The sequence below is a fragment of the Triturus cristatus genome, chromosome 3_2 (assembly GCF_964204655.1).
Source record: "Triturus cristatus chromosome 3_2, aTriCri1.1, whole genome shotgun sequence".
NCBI classification, from domain to species: Eukaryota; Metazoa; Chordata; class Amphibia; order Caudata; family Salamandridae; genus Triturus; species Triturus cristatus.
Window position 1 is genome coordinate 322,866,760 of NC_140584.1, and position 22,205 is coordinate 322,888,964.

The 22,205-nt window shown below is 47.4% G+C and overlaps 1 protein-coding gene across 1 annotated transcript in view; it reads left to right on the plus strand.

Annotated features, from left to right (window-relative positions):
• LOC146857283 (uromodulin-like) overlaps positions 1 to 22,205 on the plus strand; it is a 237,967-nt gene that overhangs the window by 43,667 nt on the left and 172,095 nt on the right. The window contains exon 4 of the mRNA XM_085647788.1: positions 22,041 to 22,142. Coding sequence (XP_085503914.1) covers positions 22,041 to 22,142 — 102 coding nt within the window. The remainder of the gene's footprint in view (positions 1 to 22,040; positions 22,143 to 22,205) is intronic.

Here is a 22,205-nt window from a genome sequence, read left to right on the forward strand (position 1 = left end):
CTACCTAACAAGTTCACTGGACTGGTGTCACAGACTACAAATCTGTGCATATCTGAAAATGTCCCTATTCTTACTCTTACTGGTTCGGTAAGACGAGTCTTAATCTGTGTATTAGCTACACCAACCACTTGGATTGCTTCGTCCGAGAGAGGAAGATTTCTTATATCCACTGACCTGACAGTTGATCTCGTTGCTCCTGTGTCTACTAAAAAAGTAACACTTTCCCCATTTATTTTCCCATCTACAAATGGTCCTGCCTGGTCTATTTCTAGAGTTGCTCCAAGTAGGCACTCTTCCTCCTCTCTTCGGCACCGTCAATAGTCCCCTTCAGACTCACTCCCCTCATTCTTTAACCAGTACTGTTGTACCGGGTTTGAACGCCTCGGTTTATTTACCTGCTCATCATTGTAGAATCCTGAGTCCTGGTTATATTTCTGAGACCCTCTATTCTGCGGCAAGGGCGGTTTTGGCTCTTGATTCTGCTGTTTGACAACCTTCTGCTGTTGTTGCTGATGATTACACCCCTCGTTCTGCACCTGTTGATTCAATGATTTATTCTCATTACTCACTAATGGTGGATTCGTACACTCGGATCTCCAATGCCCAAACTGTCCACAGTTGTGACATGGGAACTTCTTTTTGGCCTCCTCTAAATTCCCCTTTCCTTTTCCTGTACCATATCTGGGCCTATTTCCTGGATTATTTGCTTGTTCCACCAGCTGTGCTTCTTGTCTTTCTGCAACCTTCACCTGTGCCCACATTGCTTTCTCCTTCAGCTTTCTTTGTTTTGCCTCAATTTCATCACTGAAGTATTTCGCATGTCTCAAAATCTCATCTATCTTTTTACTCTGCCAATCAACTGTGTGCTCACGAATCCTTTCACTGATTTCAGGTCTTAAGCCATATACAAACCTGTATACAAAATGACTCAAATCTTTACCACCCAAATGTTCATCTCCACTGAACTGTTTAAAAGCCAGTATCAGCCTTTCATAAAAAGCATGAACTGATTCTTTTGCTTCCTGATGTGTCCGATCTATCTTAACCCAATCTGTCTCTTTGGGGGGTACCTTATTCTTCAGAAACACAATAACCTGCTCGTACTTCTTCATTACCTCCGGGTCTGGAGCTCCGGTTTTCAGATCTCTTGAGTATTCCTTAGCAGGCCAATCTACAACTATTTTACACTCTACCCACAAGTCTGCTGGAACAATTATATCAAACAGACTATTCAGGTAAATCCACAGTACTTTTGACAATTTCACAAACCTGTCTACCTGTCTATACCACTCGACGGGCTTTTCTCTCAGTCGAGGGAAATCATTCGTAAATGACAAAATATCCTGTCTAGTCCATGGGACATGTACATATCCTCCTCCAGGAATCTCTCTCATAGAATAAGCATCCACTGTTTTTTCTTTTTCTCTCATAGGAAATACTGAGTAAGTCCTGTCCACTGAATCTTCTCTTTTCTTATACCATCTATCCTTCCACTTTTCCGCATCACCCCATTTTCGCAATAAGGAAATCATTTCCTTAATCTGCCCTGTTCTGCCAACATCATTTAGATTCTTAATATCCTTATCAGAGAAATCCACCCTGTAAGGCTTCTGCAAAGCTTTCACCTTATCCATATCAACTCCTAGTTCACTCGCTATTCCTTTTAAGCTGTCATGTGTACTCTTAGCCCTCCAGGTGATACTCTTGCACATGAACAACAACTCTCCATCATGATGATTTTTCAATATTTCTGTAGGAATTGTTCCTGCAATAAGCTCCTCTAATTCTATGCGCAACCTGGCTACATCAATTGCCTGTGAATCTTTATCCTTCTTTTGAAGAACTTTCAACCAATCATTCAAATCTACAGCTGTTATTTCTGTAGACCTTTTCACTGCACCCACTTGTTCTGCCATCCTCTGTGGTTCCAATATTGATCCTCCTAAACAACCAGTATTCAATCCTGAATTACGCTGTACATTTAACTCTCCACCACATGTATCATGTCTCAACCGTCTCAAACTATTTTCTTCTGTCCTCATTCCTGATTCCTCCAAAGAACAAGAACCAACCAAACCATTTCCTACATAGGGAACTGTCAAACCATTTTCACCCATTCTTTGCTTATCAAAAATAGGCATAACCGGACCAATGGTTACAGGCACTGTAACAGCTTCTAGATTCTTTGTTAGCTCTCTAATTTTCTCAGTCAACTTAGATGTCGTTCTGGCTAATTCTCTTGTTTTCTCATCCCCAATTTGATTCTCTCTCTCTCGCTCTCTCTCTCTCTCCCTTTCCGTGAAAGAGCTACCACTTTTCAGATCAGGTGTCACAATTTCTGTTTTAACAATTCTCAAAGTATCTCTTATGGGAGTAGCAACTGGTGTTCTCTCTTCTGGTTCTGGTCTATACGGTGGTGGTCTCTTATAAATCATGTCATCCAAGACTTCATCCTCATAATCATTAGCCCCATACCTTATCAATCCTGTATCAGGTACCTTTTCCGTACCCTTCCTCCCTTCCGTCTCTTCAACAGTCCTCATAGGATATAGTCCCTCTGACATACTAGCGTCTCGCCATCTCCTCATTCGATCATGATGAGTTTCACGATCATATTTACTCCCGAAAATATACCTATAATTTCCTCCACTCCTCTGCTTCTCTCGCTCATGCACTTCATCTTAGCATTCTACCAGCGCCTCGAACTGTGTCGGCCTTGGTCTAGGCTCTGGATACATCATTTTTTCCCGTAAATTTCTCAACACGGCCAAATTAAATGAACCATGTTCCGGGAACGCTAAAACACCATCTTCTTTAGTGTACTTAGCCCAATTGTCTAACCAAATACAGGTATGATACCCATATTTCGCAACCATAAAGGATGCAGGAGTCCTTGTCGGAGGTAGCAATTCACCTTCTCTAGTTATTATGTTCTTATCCTTGTCGAACCACCTTTTAATTTTACCGAACAAGGATTTTTTCTTCTTTTCCTCCGTTTGGTAATACATTTTCGCCTTTACCACAACTCTCTAGTCCCTTCCGCAACTGTACGATCTTTTGTCCAATAACAGCGCGACTCACACCAACGCACCAATCCTGGAGCGTCTACGTCACCCTGTACTCCTTCCAATCCCTGCGCGGCTCACACCAACGCACTAATCACAGCGCGAGCACTGTTCTAACCCACTGCCCAATCACAGCAAAATCTATTAGTTACAACATATAAACATCTCCATTGTCTGCTTCGCTAACCACAGAATAGTAAAGAAAAGACTTTCTCACAAGAATCCCGCTTCTCTCTAAAACAGCGCTTACCTCTGCTCCACTACGGAATTATTACTTTCGTTGACACAGTAGCACATCCCTCTACTCTGCCCTTCTATCATGCATCCATTAACTGCTTCCTCCAGGAATGCTCCAAAGAGTCTCACAATCAACTAAATGCTCATACATTCACGCACTTTCACACCAGAAAATATAGCACATCCTCACAGAATCCTGCCTTTCCCGAGAACAGCGAACAGTCTGTCCCACTACAGAATTATAACACACGTTAACCAAGCAGCGCTTACCTCTGCCCAGTCCTTCATACAAGCTCAGAGAATACCTATTACTTCTCCAGCAGTAAGCTTTAACGGCAAACCTTACGGATCCCTGGGACTTAAGACCAGAGTTTCACAGATAACCTTCGCTACCATACACACTCCTTTTATACTGAAAATATATCTCTAATAGTAACACACGACGATGTCACTGATTCCGAGACCAGACAATGCGACGCGCAACTTCAAGTGTCACACGTTTTTCCCTGCATACGTACAGGGCCAACAATCCCGTCTTTCCCGAGAGCAGCACTCACTTCCCTCTGCCCTACTACGGAACCGTCACCAGCTCCCCACGTTCCAGAAGCCGTACACAATACATATAACTCAATACGACGACTTCAACATATAGTGTTAGTACATATATCAACATCAATCAATAAATCAATAAATCCAAAAGCCTATGTACAAGCAATCTATCAGATCAAGACAATAATCAAACCATCATACTGCTACCAGGAAACTGCTGCAGATCGGAGCATATAAATTCTCCCTACTTCCACGGACAGAGTAATTCCACAGTCATACGCACATACACTCATCATACGCTAGGGCCCATCACACTAACATTCATTCTATTAATCTATCCACGCCGAATATACGAGAGAATTCCTAAACAATCTGCATCTAAACTGAGGTCAATGCGACCTAATTGATCAGTCTTGAGTCATGATTTAAACCATATGAACACATTTGGAAACCCAATAAATGACAAAGAAATAATCACCCGACACTGTGATTCAAACAAAAGGTTATTTTATCTAAATTAGTTCAAATGAAAGTCAATCAATAGCAAAATCATTATTTTCATAGTTACCTATTCTAGCTAAATGTCGTGATTTGGGTCAGGACAGGTCTCTCAGTAAAGTCTCCCAAGTCGCCGTCCTCTCAATCAGCATCGATCCTCTCGCGCATAAGTTCGGGAAGAAGTGGCCTTAGACCCTCTCTAGTCTAACAATATTTATAGGAAAACTAACACATTAAAAGTTACAAACAAGCTCCAAGCGTCCGTTGAGCAGAGCGAGCAGGAAAGGATGTTGACTCGCAACATTTAGAAAAAACCTCCGCTCTCGAATATCTCAAAAATAAAAACACGGAAGAAGGAAGCACAAACTAAAAATGTAACATCCATGAATGCTCTTCCTCGGAATCGTGAAGCCACCGCAAGTTTATCAAAGTTCATTGTGGCTTTTATTCTCTCCCAAGGATAACTGGTGACAACTGGCGTCATGCCCGGAGCTGCTGTCTTCACGGAAACTTTTAATACAGACAGAGGCCGTGGTCAGGATTTTCAACCATATTCAGCGAGGCCTCTCTTCGTATTTCATCTACTCAAATGCAGGCTGTAAATATCGGCCATCTTTGACTAGGCCAGAATGGACAATCTTAATCAAAAGAAACACAAAACAACATTAATACATCGTAATGATTATACAGTGTTAATTCCCACTAATACCCTTATGTGTATGTAATTATCTAGCCAACTGCAACATAAAGAAGCATTAAAAAGCGTATTATTTCAAAGCGCAAACACATAACAAATAGCACTTTAGCCACACATATTTAATTAATTTGCTCACCAACTTAGTTCACTTATTAATAAAGCAACACAAATGCATCCCCACGTGTAATTCTTCATTAGTAAAGTTGATTAATCAGAAACGTCAACATAATTAATATCTAGTAATTAATTATTAGTAATTTTAATTATGACATACAAAAATATAAGCTGATGTTCGGGTTTTGACAGAAAACCCTGCTCCAGCAAGATCATTTGCTTGCACTGCCCGTTTGCACACTTCACTAATGGCTCCTCAGTTAGGAAGCTGTCCACTACTTCTTGCCATTGGGCAAAGTCCGCATCCTCCATGTGGCATCTGGGGCATTCAATGACAGTGATATGCATCATCATATTTAGTTGGTGTGGGGTGAGATGACGTGCGTAGGTAATTCAACTGGATGTATTTAAACCTGGGGTTCCAGGAAACAGTGTTAGTATATTTGCCTACTAGTGTGGATGGTGTGATTTCTACACCTTGTAATCCTCATTGTCTTATCTAACATTTCCTGTAAACTTATTTACACATGTATGATTCATTGTCTCTGTACAATGTTTGTGTGATGTAAAGTGCTCCTTCACTGGTATGAATGGCGCTATTAAACAAATGAAATGCATGTGAAAGATTGGTTATGGAGATATGAGGGGCACCTTTGGAATGTGGTAGTGAGCGACTCCATGGAGAAGAAGGTCATGGAAGCGGGACACTAAACTAAATTTTTGCAGCTGCGCCACCAGGCGAAAGTCAGCCAAGCATGCAGCAAAGTTGCAGTGTGCAAGCCACCAGTGCAACATTTGTCCACATCCTTGACAGTGAGACACTCACGCTATCCCAATAGGAAAAACTTTGCTAAAGCTTTCCCTACAACTCTGATCCTCTCAACCCAGCCCCGGGCCTCCCTCAGTCAACAACAATGTCTTCCTGGTGACAACAGTGGAGCAGTGATGGCAGCTCCTTATGTAGGGCCTAGGTTAAGGCAAGAAATCTGTTGTCCTGCCCCTATCTGTGTACTGTATAGAAACAACAACGCTGCAATTACAGAGTGCCCATGCATGGCACTCGTTGCATCCCAATGTAATGAGAGCAAAATACGAATAACATGATGGAAGGCGGAAATGTAAGCAGCAGGGACATAAGTGGGCTGAACAAGGGGTTGTTGTTGAGTGACATTAGAAAAAGCTGCAAAAAATAAAGGAAAATATACTCTCATGTGTCCAGCTCTGTTTTCAAAATGGTCAGTATGCCACTTCCATTGAAGTCAGGGTGTCATGATCCAGGGGCCGCTGGCGCTGCTCCGAGGATAAGGACTCCAAATCCCAGCGGCCCCCGCGGCCACCCGCCGGAAGAAACGTCATCGCACCCCGGTCAAGTATAAGAGGCGCGGCAACCTGGTAGGCGGGGCCAATGATTCCCGTTCGAACTAGTGAATCCTAACGGCTACGACCAAACCCCCGCATCGTCCCGCAAATCCCTGTCTTCCATCCAGCCGGTGACCCGACGTGGATATCTCGACAACAGATCTCTTGACGACCCCAAGGAGGTAAGCAGGCTGCGGTTTTTCCCGGCGCGCCTCTGCAGATCCTTAGGCGCTATCTGCTCCTCCAGACTTCCCGGAGCTCCTCTGCCCCTGGATTTCCCGGGCGTGAGTGGCAGCGCCACCTACTTCTGCGGACCTCCCGGCGCTCCTCCGCCCCTGGACCTCGGGGCGTGAGTGGCAGCGCCACCCGCTCCCACTGACCTTCCGGCGCTCCTCCGCCTCCCGGATTCCCAGGCGTGAGTGGCAGCGCCCCCGACACTTTCGACGCTAACCTCAAGCAGCAGCGGCTCCTGCGCTCCTCCGCCCCCGGAGTTCCTGGGCGTGAGTGGCAGCGCCTGAGTCCGCAGGCTGTCTCAAGCCTTTCCCTGCGCCTCCCCGTGAAGGAACGAGGAGCGCGAGCGAGACCTTCTCTCTCTCTTCGTCCCGTCCGTGAAGTAACGGAGAGGGACTCACAGAGAGCTGTCATAGGGAAGACAGAAACCCCAGGTAGGGGGAAGAACGAGTTGGGGGTGTGGGGGAGGTAGAGAGGAGCCTGTGGCTTAACCCGTCTTCTTGTTTCTTCCAGGTCTCTCCCCTGCTGTCCCTTCCCGACCTTCCCTCGCCCACCTGTCTCCACGTCCGAGGGTATTTCACGTGCACCGGACAGGGGACGGATGGGCGGGGGGCCCACACATAGCATCAACGTGATCCTGAGGAGAAGAAGCATTGGGACCACGACAGAATCATTGGCCCACGAATATTTCTCCTCCTGATCTCGTTGACGCAAAAACATGGCATCACTAGACAATGTAATGGCCTTATTGACCCAGATCCAGCTAGAACTAACGGCATCCAGAGCAGACTCAGTCGCCTTGCACGGCCGTTTGGATCGCCTGCAACGCAATCCCTTCGACGCAGGGAGGCCATCTCCTGTGACCACTCCGCAGGTAGTAGTGGAGATGCCAGCTCACGTCCCCTTGGCCCCTCCGGAGAGGTTCCACGGGGATATCCAGAAAGTACAGGTCTTCCTCACCCAAGTACAACTCCATTTTCACTGCAAACCTAAACTGTTTATCACGAACCAGGCCCGAGTAGCATTTCTAATCTCTTACTTAACCGGGGAAGCAGCACAATGGGCGGTCCCCTTAGTAAGGCGAGACGATGCCCTTCTATACGATTGGGACTCCTTTCGGCAGGAATTTGAGCGAACTTTCGACCGTAGAGCCGACACCTTTTCAGCCGACCATGATCTTCTAGACCTACGGCAGATCCCCTCCGATTTCCTAGGGTACATCAACAGCTTTCGCCGTTTGGTGGCAGAAACCGATTGGCCAGAGACGAAGCAGACAGCGATCTTTTATAGAGGGCTCACGGAGGAGCTGAAGGACGTGATCGCCCAGATCGACCCCAAGCCACTCACCTGCTCGGCCATGATAGAATTGGCATCCAGGCTCGAATATCGCCTCCGGGTACGAAAAGGCGATCATAAACGAAAGGACAAGCCATCCTCACCATACGAGCCACCCCGCTTGTCGGACGCTACAGCATCCGGGCCCGTCCCCATGGAGGTAGGGACGGTGAGAGCTTCTCTGACCCTTTCGGAGCGGGACCACCGACGAAAGCAGGGCCTCTGCCTATACTGCGGGAAGAAGGGCCATTTCCTGCGCGAGTGCCCGGTGCGCCCGAAGACCGGTAGGCCCCGAACGGGTCAAACAACGGCCAGTCTCGTTGAGGGACCGGCGGAAAACCCCCGTGCTTGAAGGAAAGAGGAGGGACGCCTTCAAGCTGTCTGTTCATCCCTTCGCTGGAAGCCGACGTCACCCAGGAACCCGACCATGTGTTTATCGCCGCTCAAGTGACGGTTGACAACTGCTCGCTGGAGGTTAGAGCCATGATCGACTCCGGGGCCACAGGATGTTTCATGGATATCGAGGAAGCAGAGAGGCTGCAAATCCCCCTCCGTTCCAAAGACGTCCCCGAAATGGTGTATGCTGTCGACGGCAAGGAGTTAGAATCCGGTCCCATTCGACAGGTCACTCCGCCCCTGTGGGTTACAATAGGGAAAGAACACGGAGAGTGGCTCACCCTGAATATAATACAAGCCCCTCGATGCAGGATCATCCTCGGGTTGCCTTGGTTACGGCTGCATGAACCGCATATACATTGGGCGACGAACACGGTTACGTTCGTCTCTCCGTTCTGTCAAACCCGTTGCCGTCTCATGAAGGAACCTCTGGGGAAGGGCGACGGAACCACGCACCATGTGGCCACGGCAGCGGAGAAGGAGGTGGTCCTCCCCGACTGCTATGCACCCTATATCGGGGTCTTCGATAAGCAGCAAGCCGAAGAACTACCACCCCATCGGGAATTCGATTGCCGCATTGACCTGGTCCCGGGAGCCAGCGTTCCGTGCAGCCGGGTGTATGCTCTTACCGGTCCGGAAACCTGTCATCTAAAAGAGTACATAGACAAGTACTTGAAGCTGGGATTTATACGCCCCTACAGCTCTCCGGCGGCGTCCCCCCTGTTTTTTATTCCGAAGGCCAACGGGGAGTTACGTTGCTGCATCGACTACCGTTCCCTCAATGCAATAACCATCAGGAATCAGTATCCCCTACCACTCATTCCCGTCCTCTTGGAACAAGTCCGGGGAGCACGGATTTACACAAAGTTGGACCTTCGAGGGGCGTACCATTTGGTTCGGGTACGCGAGGGGGATGAGTGGAAAACAGCGTTCAAAACCCGATTCGGCCTATTCGAGTACTTAGTGATGCCGTTCGGTCTCTGCAACGCCCCGGCCGCTTTCCAATACTTCCTCAACGAAGTATTGAGGGACTATCTGGACAAATACGTCGTGGTCTATATCGACGATATTTTGATCTTTTCGTCAGATCCCAAGGACCACGAAGAGCACGTACGATCCGTGCTGGGAGCCCTGGAACGACACCGACTATTCTGCAAACTCACAAAATGTGAGTTCCACGTAACCACCGTGGAGTTCCTTGGCGTCCTGCTCACCCCCGAAGGGCAGATCATGACCGACCAGAAGGTCAAAGCCGTGGCCGATTGGCCACAACCGACCTCAGTGAAAGACGTGCAGAGCTTCCTCGGCTTCGCGAACTTTTACCGGAGGTTTATCCAACATTTTTCCCAAACGGTAACCCCGCTAACCAAGCTAACCCGCAAGGGAACGCCCTTCCTGTGGTCACCAGAAGCCCAGACGGCATTCGAGCAGCTCAAGACAGCGTTTACCTCCGCGCCCGTCCTTCGCCATGCCCAACCGGAGCTACCGTTCCTGGTGGAAGCCGACGCGTCAGACGAAGCAGTGGGAGCTGTTCTTTCCCAGCGCCAGCAGGATACAGGGCTGCTCCATCCAGTGGCCTTCATGTCCAGGAAACTGAGCCCGGCCGAGCTCAACTACACCATCGCGGAGAAAGAACTGCTCGCCATACGCGTAGCCTTCTTGGAGTGGCGGCATTGGTTGATGGGGGCTCGTCATCAGGTGACCGTCTACACGGACCATCGCAATCTGCAATTCCTACGGTCAGCCCGCCACCTGTCGCCAAGGCAAAAGAGATGGACGCTCTTTTTTGCTGAGTATCATTTCGTGGTGACTTATCGTCCCGGGGCATTGAACAGAAAAGCCGACGCTCTCTCACGCCAAAATCCTCCATGTCTCCCTACGGTGTCTCCCGAGCAATCCATTCTCGCTCCGGATCAGGTCATAGGTAGTCTGAAGACCGAATCCTTTCTGCAGGGGGTAAAGAAAGGAATCCAAACCTTCACCTGGTCATCGTGGTTACGAAGCCACAAGGAATGGCGTCTTTTCCAGGGTATCCCCTTGTGGGGGTCCCGGGTATTAGTCCCCACATTACGACTCCGAAAGCTCGTCTTCTCATGGTGCCATGAAGTACCCAGCGCGGGGCACATGGGAGGGACAAAAACCCTGGAGAGGGTGTTGAGACAGTTTTGGTGGCCTACTGTCCGACCTGATGTATTGCTATGGGTGAAGAGATGTGCGGTTTGTGCCCAGATGAAACCCGACCATCAACGACAACAAGGACTGCTGATGCCGCTTCCTACCTCGATGAATCCCTGGGAACGGATTTCCATAGACTTCGTGGTGGGGCTGCCGAAGGACCAGGGATGTACCGCCATCATTGTTGTCATTGACTATCTCACAAAGATGGGCCACTTCATCGCCTGTAAACAAGTCCTCTCGGCAGGGGTATTGGCGTCCCTCCTGTTGAGACACGTGGTGCGACTTCATGGACTCCCGGTGGGGATCGTCTCGGATAGGGGATCGCAGTTTACTGCCCGGTTCTGGAGGGTGTGGTGTGAACAGCTCGGCATCCATTCCTCCCTGTCCACGAGCTTCCACCCCCAGACGGATGGGCAGACAGAGCGACTCAACCAAACCCTGAAACAATACCTGCGTTGCTACGCCGCTAAAGCGGCGGACTCTTGGGTTGATTTGCTCTGGGTGGCCGAGGTGGCGTATAATAATGCACAACATTCCTCAACACACCACACTCCCTTCTTTCTTGCTTCCGGGTTCCACCCCCGGTTTGTTCCCTTCATTCTCCCCAGGGAGGCGGTGTCCCTTCCTGATTTGCAGACAAGACTCAGCACCATACACACCGCTCTCAAACAGGCCAGGGCCAGCTTGATGATAGCGAAGACTCGCTATAAAGCCCAAGCCGACAAACGGCGGAGACCCGCACCGGTGTATCGCAAGGGAGAGAAGGTATGGTTGTCCACAAAAAACATTCGCTTCCGCTATCCCAGTGTTTTTCACCCGAAGTACATTGGACCATACCCGGTGGTGCAACATGTGAACCCGGTGGCGGTGCTACTGCGGTTGCCCCCGCATCTGCGCATCCATCCAGTGTTCCACGTGTCGTTGCTGAAACCCTCTCTGTGCCCGGTGAAGAAGCCCCCTGCGCCTGTTTGGGTACACCACGAGCAGGAGTACGTCGTTCGCCGTGTTCTGGATTCCAAACTGGTGAGGGGCAAGCTCTGGTACCTTTTGACCTGGAAGGGTTACGGCCCCGAGGAGAACTCATGGGAGCCGGCGACAGCGGTACACGCGGCCCGACTGGTGGCGGCCTTCCACCGCCGTTCGCCCTCCAAGCCCGGGGGCTCCGGCGGTCCGGTGGCCGGGGTGAAGAGGGGTGTGCTGTCATGATCCGGGGGCCGACGGCGCTGCTCCGAGGATAAGGACTCCAAATCCCAGCGGCCCCCGCGGCCACCCGCTGGAAGAAACGTCATCGCACCCCAGTCAAGTATAAGAGGCGCGGCAGCCTGGTAGGGGGGGCCAATGATTCCCGTTCGAACTAGTGAATCCTAACGGCTACGACCAAACCCCCGCATCGTCCCGCAAATCCCTGTCTTCCATCCAGCCGGTGACCCGACGTGGATATCTCGACAACAGATCTCTTGACGACCCCGAGGAGGTAAGCAGGCTGCGGTTTTTCCCGGCGCGCCTCTGCAGATCCTTAGGCGCTATCTGCTCCTCCAGACTTCCCGGCGCTCCTCCGCCCCTGGATTTCCCGGGCGTGAGTGGCAGCGCCACCTACTTCTGCGGACATCCCGGCGCTCCTCCGCCCCTGGACCTCGGGGCGTGAGTGGCAGCGCCACCCTCTCCCACTGACCTTCAGGCGCTCCTCCGCCTCCCGGATTCCCAGGCGTGAGTGGCAGCGCCCCCGACACTTTCGACGCTAACCTCAAGCAGCAGCGGCTCCTGCGCCCCTCCGCCCCCGGAGTTCCTGGGCGTGAGTGGCAGCGCCTGAGTCCGCAGGCTGTCTCAAGCCTTTCCCTGCGCCTCCCCATGAAGGAACGAGGAGCGCGAGCGAGACCTTCTCTCTCTCTTCGTCCCGTCCGTGAAGTAACGGAGAGGGACTCACAGAGAGCTGTCATAGGGAAGACAGAAACCCCAGGTAGGGGGAAGAACGAGTTGGGGGTGTGGGGGAGGTAGAGAGGAGCCTGTGGCTTAACCCGTCTTCTTGTTTCTTCCAGGTCTCTCCCCTGCTGTCCCTTCCCGACCTTCCCTCGCCCACCTGTCTCCTCGTCCGAGGGTATTTCACGTGCACCGGACAGGGGACGGATGGGCGGGGGGCCCACACATAGGATCAACGTGATCCTGAGGAGAAGAAGCATTGGGACCACGACACAGGGTTCCTTATAAAATGACCACATAAAACAAGATGCACTGAAGTACAACCAGCCATAAAGTCCAGTTGTATACCACTCTAACAGTTTTCCTTTGTGCTGCCAAAGTGCCAGTCCAACAATACACAGAAAAAAATGAACTAGTCATTTATGTAATAAAGAGGGCAGATGCTCCTTTCTGATTTAATAGTAAATTTACGACTGTGGAGACTCCGAAGTTGGGAAGGAGAACTCAGCACATAAAAAGATAGGTCTGTCTTATCTTTTTATGTGCAGAAAAGATAAAAACATATGCATGTCTTTACCTTAATCTGTGAATAAGGCTCTGTGTGTCTCTGGCACTGACTATTTTGGGTTTACTCTGTGTAGTGTGACCGCTTCAGTCAGTTAGAAAGTCCAGGAGTCATTTAAGGAGGTTTCAAGCTCTCTCTTACAGTCTTTTCCAGACAGGGAACGTTGGTTCTAGTGCCACTGCTCTGAAATCAGTTTGAATCTGTTGTCTGTGTGCAGCAGGCGATGATGAGGGTGTGTACAGGCAGAAAACCTAAACAAAAACACAAAATTAATTAAGTACTCACACCTGACTGCCATCAGCGTTTTGGAATATTACCGATAGAAGAGAAAAAACGCATGCCCTGACATGCCAGTATCAGCCTGCACTATTGTAAAGCAGTGGCGGCCGCCACAACGAAAGTTGTTGTGCAGGGGAGGAGGTGCGAGGGGAACTCGGGAGGGGGGAGTTTTAAAATGGCAAACTTACCTTCAGCTGCCGGCCGCGTCGGATCTCGGTCTTCCTGTCCCAGCAGACACTGGGACTACGTCACAGACTCCCTGTACAGTCCCTGCGCTGCTCTCATTCTATGAGCAGCGCAGGGATTGGTCTGAGCGTGCTGAAAAGACACTCCACTCAGGTCATGTAGTCTGTGGGGTTTCTCTAGCCCGGCTGTTCAATGCAGCTGGGTTGGAAAAACCTAAGTGTGCAAGTGTGTTTGGCCGCCTGAGATGGCTGGCCAATCACACATGTGCACTTAGAACCTCCTACCCCTTCCCCAGGCCATGGCCCCACGCATCTCTACTACACACTGGCTCGGGCAGCAACTGAAAAATAAAACAATTAAATGAAAGTGTTTTATTTTTCAGGTGCTGGCTCTGAGCAAGTGGGGAGACACTCCTCCTCTATTGCGGAGGTGCTGCCCGTACTATAAAGGAAGCTGCTTTCTTATACTCCCTGAACCCTCCATCTCTTCTAATGGAATCCAGTGGTCAAGAAGGATGTCAGGCAGGACACTGCAGAAAGGACAGCCACTACAACATGTCTATAGGGAGCCTTCTGTCCATCCTCCCACACCTTACTCTTTCTGAGCTTCCAAAAAGTTTTAAGAATGTCAGCAGTACACTTTGCTCCTCTCAGAGAATGTTAGCTAGGCTCCATCTTGTTCCATACTTTACCAGTGAATCTTACTGTTCTCACACCCCACAGCTGCATGCTATGCAGACCCATATTGAAAGTCATCTGTTACTCCTTATGAATACACAATATGCTCAGCATGTCAGCAAATGGCCCAGTGTTGGACCTTTAGTGGAAAATTGGAGAGTGTGGCCAGTAGGCTTCTTTCTCATTACTAGTGACAGGTCCTGTCTGGTACTAGAGATTAAAAAGTGACATGCTTGCATTTGGTGTACGAGTTGTGGAATGTGTGGCTGTTGTGCAAATGATGTATTACAGCAGTAACCATAATTGAGAAATGTCACCACTTTTTCATTTTTGGGTTCCCTGAACCATGTCTTAAAATTAATTGTGTTTTATTGAATTGATGTGTTTTTATGAAGCTCTTCACTCACCTGCCATAGACTCATTTGGTGGAGCACACATGATATGGCCATGAACAGCATAGCTCAATCGTTGCCTTGAACTTTGGCCTGGCAGGCGCATCAGTCTGCCGCAGGCAGACAACCTGCACAAATGATAACAATATATTAAGCATCTGCCAAAATTTGGTGTACAATTTTCAAATGGCACTAAAGTTATACACAAATAGAAAACACCTTTCCAGCTATCTCAATATATCTATGATTTAACCCATCTCACCTCGACCAACACCTTTCTAAAATCCTAATAGCTCAAAAATAATGTAAGCTCTATGACTCTTAGTCCCTGCAGGGCACTCCACGACACTCTATGCCAATACATTCTATGACATTCCACTCTTCCCCACTCTGTGCCACTCCACTCTACATCAGTATACTCCACTCTATGCCACAACACCCCATTCTACTCATCTCCCTCTATTTTACTCCACTCTATGACACTCTGTGCCACTCCACTATGTTACACTCCACTCCAAGACACTCTGCTCCAAGACACTCTACTCCACTCAATGCCCTTCCAATCTACTCTGCTCCATTCCACTCTCCTCCCTCCACAATACTCCACAACACTCTACACCACTCGACGGCACTCCAGTCTACTCCACTATACTATACTCTGGTCTACGCTGCTCTGCTCTGTGCCCCTCTGCTCTACGCCACTCTGCTCTACTCCACTCTACTCCACTAACTTTTAGCAATGCTGAATAGCAGATACGCACATGGCTAAAACACATTGGCAAAGCTAACAGTGCTTGCATAAGGGAGACCTATTGGCTTGCCAATGCTTGTTCCACAGGTGGATGATCTTCAGTAAGGTGAGCCCTAATTGAGTCATGGGCGAAAACTCTCCCCTGCCTGGCAAACTGTACAAGCGAAGGTGAGACAAGCATCTAGTGCTTAACTTGAGGCTGTGATTGCAGGTAGGATCCACCAGCACTCATTTTTGGGGATCAGCACTTATTTTAACTTAACAAACTTTGACCCAGAAAAAGAGAGAGCAAAACACAAAAGAGGGAGTGAAAGTAGAATAGGAAGACGTACAAACAGTGACAATTGGAAAAAGCGGGGATGAAAAAACACTTATAATTTCATAGATAAAGAGCCAGTGAGAACCTGTTGGCAGATTATTGAGGCTCGAGGTGGAATTAAGACTGCGCAGCCTTGAAATTTGGCACTCCAATCTTTGATATCATTGGCAACAGGCTTCTAAAGGAAACTTTGCGCCCATGCACTTATTTTTTTTACCGTTTAAGCACTGCATGCATCTGCTCTGAAAGAAAAAGACTGATCAAAGTTACCCTGCCATCCTTTCCTGAATGCGAGCTATATACTTTTAGGTCTCGCTGAGCCAAAGGCTCGAAGAGACATTTTGTATGTGGGCTTTTCAAAGTGCTGCTGGCTAGCCTAACGCTTGCGTTCACGCGATCGTGCACGCGCACAGCTGGCCGCCAGCAGCACTTTGAAAACTCGTGCGTCATCGCGATCACTTTCGCTTTCAGAGCGATCATGATGACGCACGCGCACATACCCCCTCCCTCCTCGTAAGCTTTATGGCAGCGTGTGAATCCTTGCTAATTAAGCCTTCCAGAGCGTGAATTATGCTCCTCAACCCCCTTGTTTTTTTTTTTTTACTTTGAGCACGAGGCGCGCGCGGCCAATGCTTGTTTAGTTAGGAAATTTTTCATTTAACTTGTGGTGTGAACGTCTCCAGGCAGTGACCGTACAATTCGCACTGCAGATTTCTGAGCGCTGGCTCTTACTTGCCTTCTCCCATATATTCCACATTTATTCTCTGCTCGTTAACTCTTTCTTTCTTGGACATTTTTTTCTCTTAATCTTTTGTGTCATTTATGTGATTCCGCCTGTCCCCGCTCTGTTTCTCGCGTATTTCTGCTCTGTCTTCTTTTTTTGTCTTGCCTTTTCTGTTTCTCTTAAAGTGCCTGCTTCTTATCTCTGCTTTCATCCTCCTGCACCGCCCGTCTGTCTAGTCCTCCCTCTGTCTCTGTCTCTCTATCTTCCACTGTTCCTGTCTCTCCTCCTCTGTCTCTCTTTCGCCGCTCTTTCTCCTCTAATATATCTTTCTCTCTCGTTCCCTCTTTTCCACTGTCTATCGCGGTCTCTCTCTGTGCCTCTGCTTCTCTATCTTTTCCAGTGAGCCTGTCTCTCTCTTTTTCAGCTGTCGCTATCTGCCTCTCTGTGCTTCAGTCTGCTCCCCTCTCTTTCCCCCTGAATGTGTCTATCTTTTCCATTGTGTCTCCTTGTCTATCTCTCCACAGTCCGCCTCTGCCTCGCTCTGTGTATCAGTCTCCCTGTCTCTGTGCATTGCACTGTTTCTGTCACCGCCACTCTATCATTTCCCCTGTATTTCCCTCCCTCTCTGATCCGTTATCTGCCTCTGCTGCTTCCCTTTCTTTTCCCCTGACTGTCTCTGCCCCTCTTTCTTCCACTGTCTGCCCCAGATTCTCTCTGACTGCCTGTCTTTCTGTTCCGCTGTCTCTCTTTTCTACCTTGCCAGTCTCACTCTTCCACGGTCTATCTCTGCCCCGCCCTCTCTTTTTGACTTGCTCTCTCTGCCCGTTTCATTTTTTTCTTCCGCTGAATGTCTCTCGTTTTCTTTCTTTGACTGCCTGTCTCTCTTTCTCTTCCGTTGACTTTCTGTCTGCCTGTCTTTTCTACTTGGCCTCGCTCCTCTCTCTCTCTCTCTCTCTCTCTCTCTCTTTATGCTTTTATCTCACTCCTCTTCCTGTCTCTGCCTCTCTCACTAACCACTGCCTGGCTTGCCTCTCTCTGTGACTGCCTCTCTCCCTCTCTTTGACTGTCTCTCTCTCTCTCTCTTTGACTGTCTCTCTCTCTCTCCCTCCTCTACCCCTCCTGTGTGCTCTCTCTCCTCTACCCCTCCCGTGTGCTCTCTCTCCTCTGAGTCTGCTGCCGGTCTCTCTCTCTCTCTCTTTGACTGCCTACCTCCCTCCCCCGCACGCTTTCTCCCCTCTACAGCCCGCCTCTGCCTCGTGCTCCATGCCGCAGTCTCTTTCTTTATCTTTCATTTTTGGCCGAGGTGCCGCCAGCAAGAACCAAAACAAACCGCAGAAATATTTCCAAGCAGTCGAATAGCATTCCCGTGCAAGGACTTAACGTCGCACTAATCAAAATACTACGCTGGGGTCAGTACCGCGAAAAACGAGAATACCCTCTTGTCTCCAAGGCAGCGGCTATTTATATTTCTGGGTTTGTGGATTTGGCATTTTATGACGAAAAAATAGGAAAGCAGTGAGTCACAGCAAATGCAATAAAAGCCTGGCGTGCGAGGTCAGATCTGCGTGTGAAGAAAACATTTGTTGTTAATGCTCCAGACCCTTTAGGTTTTTGTGTTGAGCTGAGAGAACATAAAACGTAAACATGGATTGGTTTGGTTACACCTTCTTACTTAGTGCTCTTGTAATGTGTGGCTGATTGTGTCGTTCATCCTAGCAATGTGTTTTTTCTGCTGTAATAACTGTAGACACTACATGTGGGGTGCATGCTTTTTATATATCTCTTTCTACAGTACAGATAGAGTGGAAAATGTACCCCTCTTTTTTTCTGCTACAAGGGCTCTATGCAGCGTTCTTAAATGTTGGCAATTTACCTTTTCTGAGCTATTGACGACGCAGGCCCTTGCAAAAATGAGATCAGTAAACTGATAATAAAATTGTTTATGTAATTACAAGCCCTGCGACAGTCACAATCTATCTATCCATCTATCCTATATACATGCAGATAGCCTAAATAAATAGCTAATAGGTCTCGCCTTTGGGACCTTATAAGTGTTTAGCCATGCAACAGTTGATGTTGTTTCAGTAAGGATATTGCGCTGCATAACTAAATACTTATAAGGTCCCAAAGGCGAGACCTATTGGCTATGCCAATGCTTGTTTATTATGTCTCAAAGACCATTACTATTTATTGTCTACCTCAAGGGACAGCCCCACACCCTCCTAGACATTTACATTCGGCCATTTTAACTGTCACCTTTAGGAGAGAATAATATTTCAGTCTAAAAAAAAACACAAAAAGGCAAACAAAATGCATGAAACCCTGTTGGAGAAGGAGATTTACATTGCTTCAATTAGTTTGCCCAGAGAACCAGCATGCTATAGAGTTGGAAGAGAACCCATTTGCTTCAGCCCAAGCCCAGCTCTTTTCTGAAATATACAATCTGCGTGTTTTGAGAAAGCTGCTCTTGTATTTTCAGCAAGCAGCGCTCAGTGACCTCCCTGTTAAAGTTTTCTTTTCTCCTTCCACTCCTTCCTCCCAAGCCCCTCACTCTGGGCAAATATTAAGTCCCCTATCAAAAGGCCCTTGATCCTGACAATAGGAGGCAAATGTTCATGTTCTCAATTCTGAATTCCGGCTAAAGATCTAGGATCAAGCTTCAACCAACAAGGCTGCTTAATTGAGTCATGACCAACCTCTCCCTGGAAGAGGAAGTCTTTGGAAACTTAGTTTATTCAAAACTCTCACTTAGAGACATTTGGGAACTTTGGGATTTTTTCGGGGGGAGAAACAAAGTACGTACTACTACTATGATTGTGTCCCTATTGTCTTGAACACGTTTTTCTCATTCAGGAAAATGTGGTCCAATGTTGCAGCCCTTTATTCACAGTTATTCATGTTTTATGAAAACATTCTAAGGTTGAAAGTGTTGCCCAACCCACAGGAGTCTGGTTTCTTTGTGGTTGAGTTGAGAAATCAGTGGTATGGATGTGGTTAATTTACCACTTTCAATTGTATGTTTGTTCACAAGTGTATTATTTAAGGGATAAAGTACTCCCATGCTGTACATTAAAAGTATATTGCAATCACAGAGGAATTCCATAACTATATAGAAGAGCAAGACCGAATGCTGAGTTCCTTATAGGAATTCTGAGGGGAATTACACAATATTCTTATCACATGCTGCAGGGGGTACTTAAAATACATAGTCACACCATCACCTTTCCCTCAAACCACTCAAAACCTTGGTGCGTAGCTCTTTCCTATTAAAGGAACAGCATATTTACAAACAAGAACAATAAAAATAGAACTTCTAGTGCAAGATTAAACGTATCAAAACCCTGTTAAATATTTGTTGCAAAAAGATATTTGAAACAATTCAAGTCTTTTTTCAAAAAGAACTGCAGGAGTTTAGAATGTGTAGAAACACACAGAAAGATTCTAACTTTTCTATAATTATAAATATAGCACTTTACTAAGCGATGTATTAAATTGCGTGCTATTACAACGCGGTCGTTACAACGATTGCATTGTTAGTATGCAATGCATTTACATTGCAAGTCTTTACAACAACTTCCACTAGGGGGCGCGCTGGACTTAGGAACAGTATTATTTACTAATCCTACTCCAGTTTACGCAACAGTAGGTAAGGTGTTGGAATTCATTTCCAATACCTCAGTGCCCTCCTAGTGGAAGTTGTTGTAAAGACTTGCGATGTAAATGCATCTTGTACTAACAACGCGGTCATCATAACGACCGCATTGTAAAGGTATCGCGGTGTAATGAACGCGTTGTAAAGGTAGTTTCCCATAATTATCTAAGGAAGGCAAGAAATAATCAAGGGGCATATCATCAAGACACATATCACCGCTTCTTCGGCACATAGCCCCGAAAAAGCGGCGATTCTATCATCGCACAATCAGTAAGGAGGCGCTAACATGCATTAGCGCATGTTAGCTGCCTTTTTCCGAATGCCTCGCCTTGCATCGCTAATTAGATGCAAAGTAGGCGTTCCTCACATAGAATCCATGTAAAACATCGCTGACACAGCATCACGATATTTACAAGGATGCCCCAGAGCCGCGAAGCGCCGATAATAATTGCGCTAATGCCCCTTAACGCTGGATCCTAACATCTGGTATTTTCTTGACTACACTATATGTACTATTGGAGGTGGATTCTAGGGTTGATGCAACAGGGCCCTATCAGCAAGCTCATCTCCAAGTCTGCTGGATTATCGCTGGTTTTCCAGCGATGTCGCCCAATATCGCCAGCTATCTCTGGAAATATTATCGCCAAAGCGCTAAGCGTTGTTGATACAGCGCTAGCCTGGCGATAATTTCCTGCGATAGCCGGCATTAGTACAAAACGCGCTAAGCGCGTTCAGCGATGATTATCGCTGAGGCTTGCTAATATGCCCCCAAGTTCTTTCGGCAAGTCACATAAAGCAAGAAAATAGAGCTGTTGAAATAAACATTTCATTTTCGTTGCCTTAAACAGCTGCTCCGTGACCTGTCTGCCTTTCACCTCAGCTGCTGGTTCTGGCAGCAGGCATTGTGATGTCAGAACTCGGCTGTCATAACTTATGATAGTCAAGTTCTGACGTCTTTATGTCACAAGTCGCCAATTATCAAGCAGGCACTTGTTTATACAGGGATTATAGTGGCTACTTGTGTTTGGTAATTGGAGCTCGCAGACTAGACCTATTTGAGTACATGCCATTTGAGGAAAAATGGTTTGTGTTTGGGTCTGGCTTGAAGTATATTTGTGAGTCAATTAAACTATAGAATCCTATTAGAGTCGAAAGTTTATATCTAACTAAGCGGTGTTGGGTTGATATTTTAGTGTGTTGTTTTGTAGTAAAACTTTTTTTTTTCAATTGGGGACGTGCTTTGTGTTTGGTGAGGTCAAATTATAGGGGCCCTCAGAGCTGCGTCTGATTTATAGGCAATACTGTGTCTAATGTTTCCTGTTGGACATTGTGTGCTTCATTGTGGAAGTTTTCAAGCACAACCACCTCCAAAAGCATGTGGCATCTCCCAGCTAGATATTTCTTTGTGCAAGCACGAAGAATTGACGTCCAATTTCAGGCTCTATAACTTGTAAATCCTGCTAAATTCATCAGCGACCACCAGTGGCGAAATAAAACTTTACAATCCCAACAAATGTTCACACTCAATACACAAAAGCGCTGCTTTATGGAAGTGCCATTCCAATTGGTGTATCAGTGCAAGTAGATATGAGAAAGGCTGGAAGTAATTTAAGACTATTTTAGGATTATTTGTTGATGCTTCTTAATGTGTTGCTTAATGGTTAGTTGATTAAAAGGCCGTAAAGTGCGATGATAGCATTTAATTATACAAACGCGAGGTTGTGTTTTCAAGCCACGTGTTGATGCAAAGACTAAAACAGAATTCCTTAAAAATGTGTATAACACGCGCGAGGGTCGAGAGATGCGCAAACACCACTTAAAAGCTGTTTTGGTGTTGTCTTGGCCACGTTGGCATTATTGTTCCCTAATAATCTCATAGTGTACTTAAGCTTGACATCTATTGTTTTCTTTTATTCCAGAGGAGCTGAATTGTGAACCTGCGTGTGCGAATGATGAGGTTTGCACTGACAATGCAGGGATTGCGGAGTGCACATGTAATGAAACCACATATCTACATGCGAGTAAGTATCAATTTCTCTAACTGTGCATTTCTTCTTTGAGCATAGCATTTGATAAAATGATTT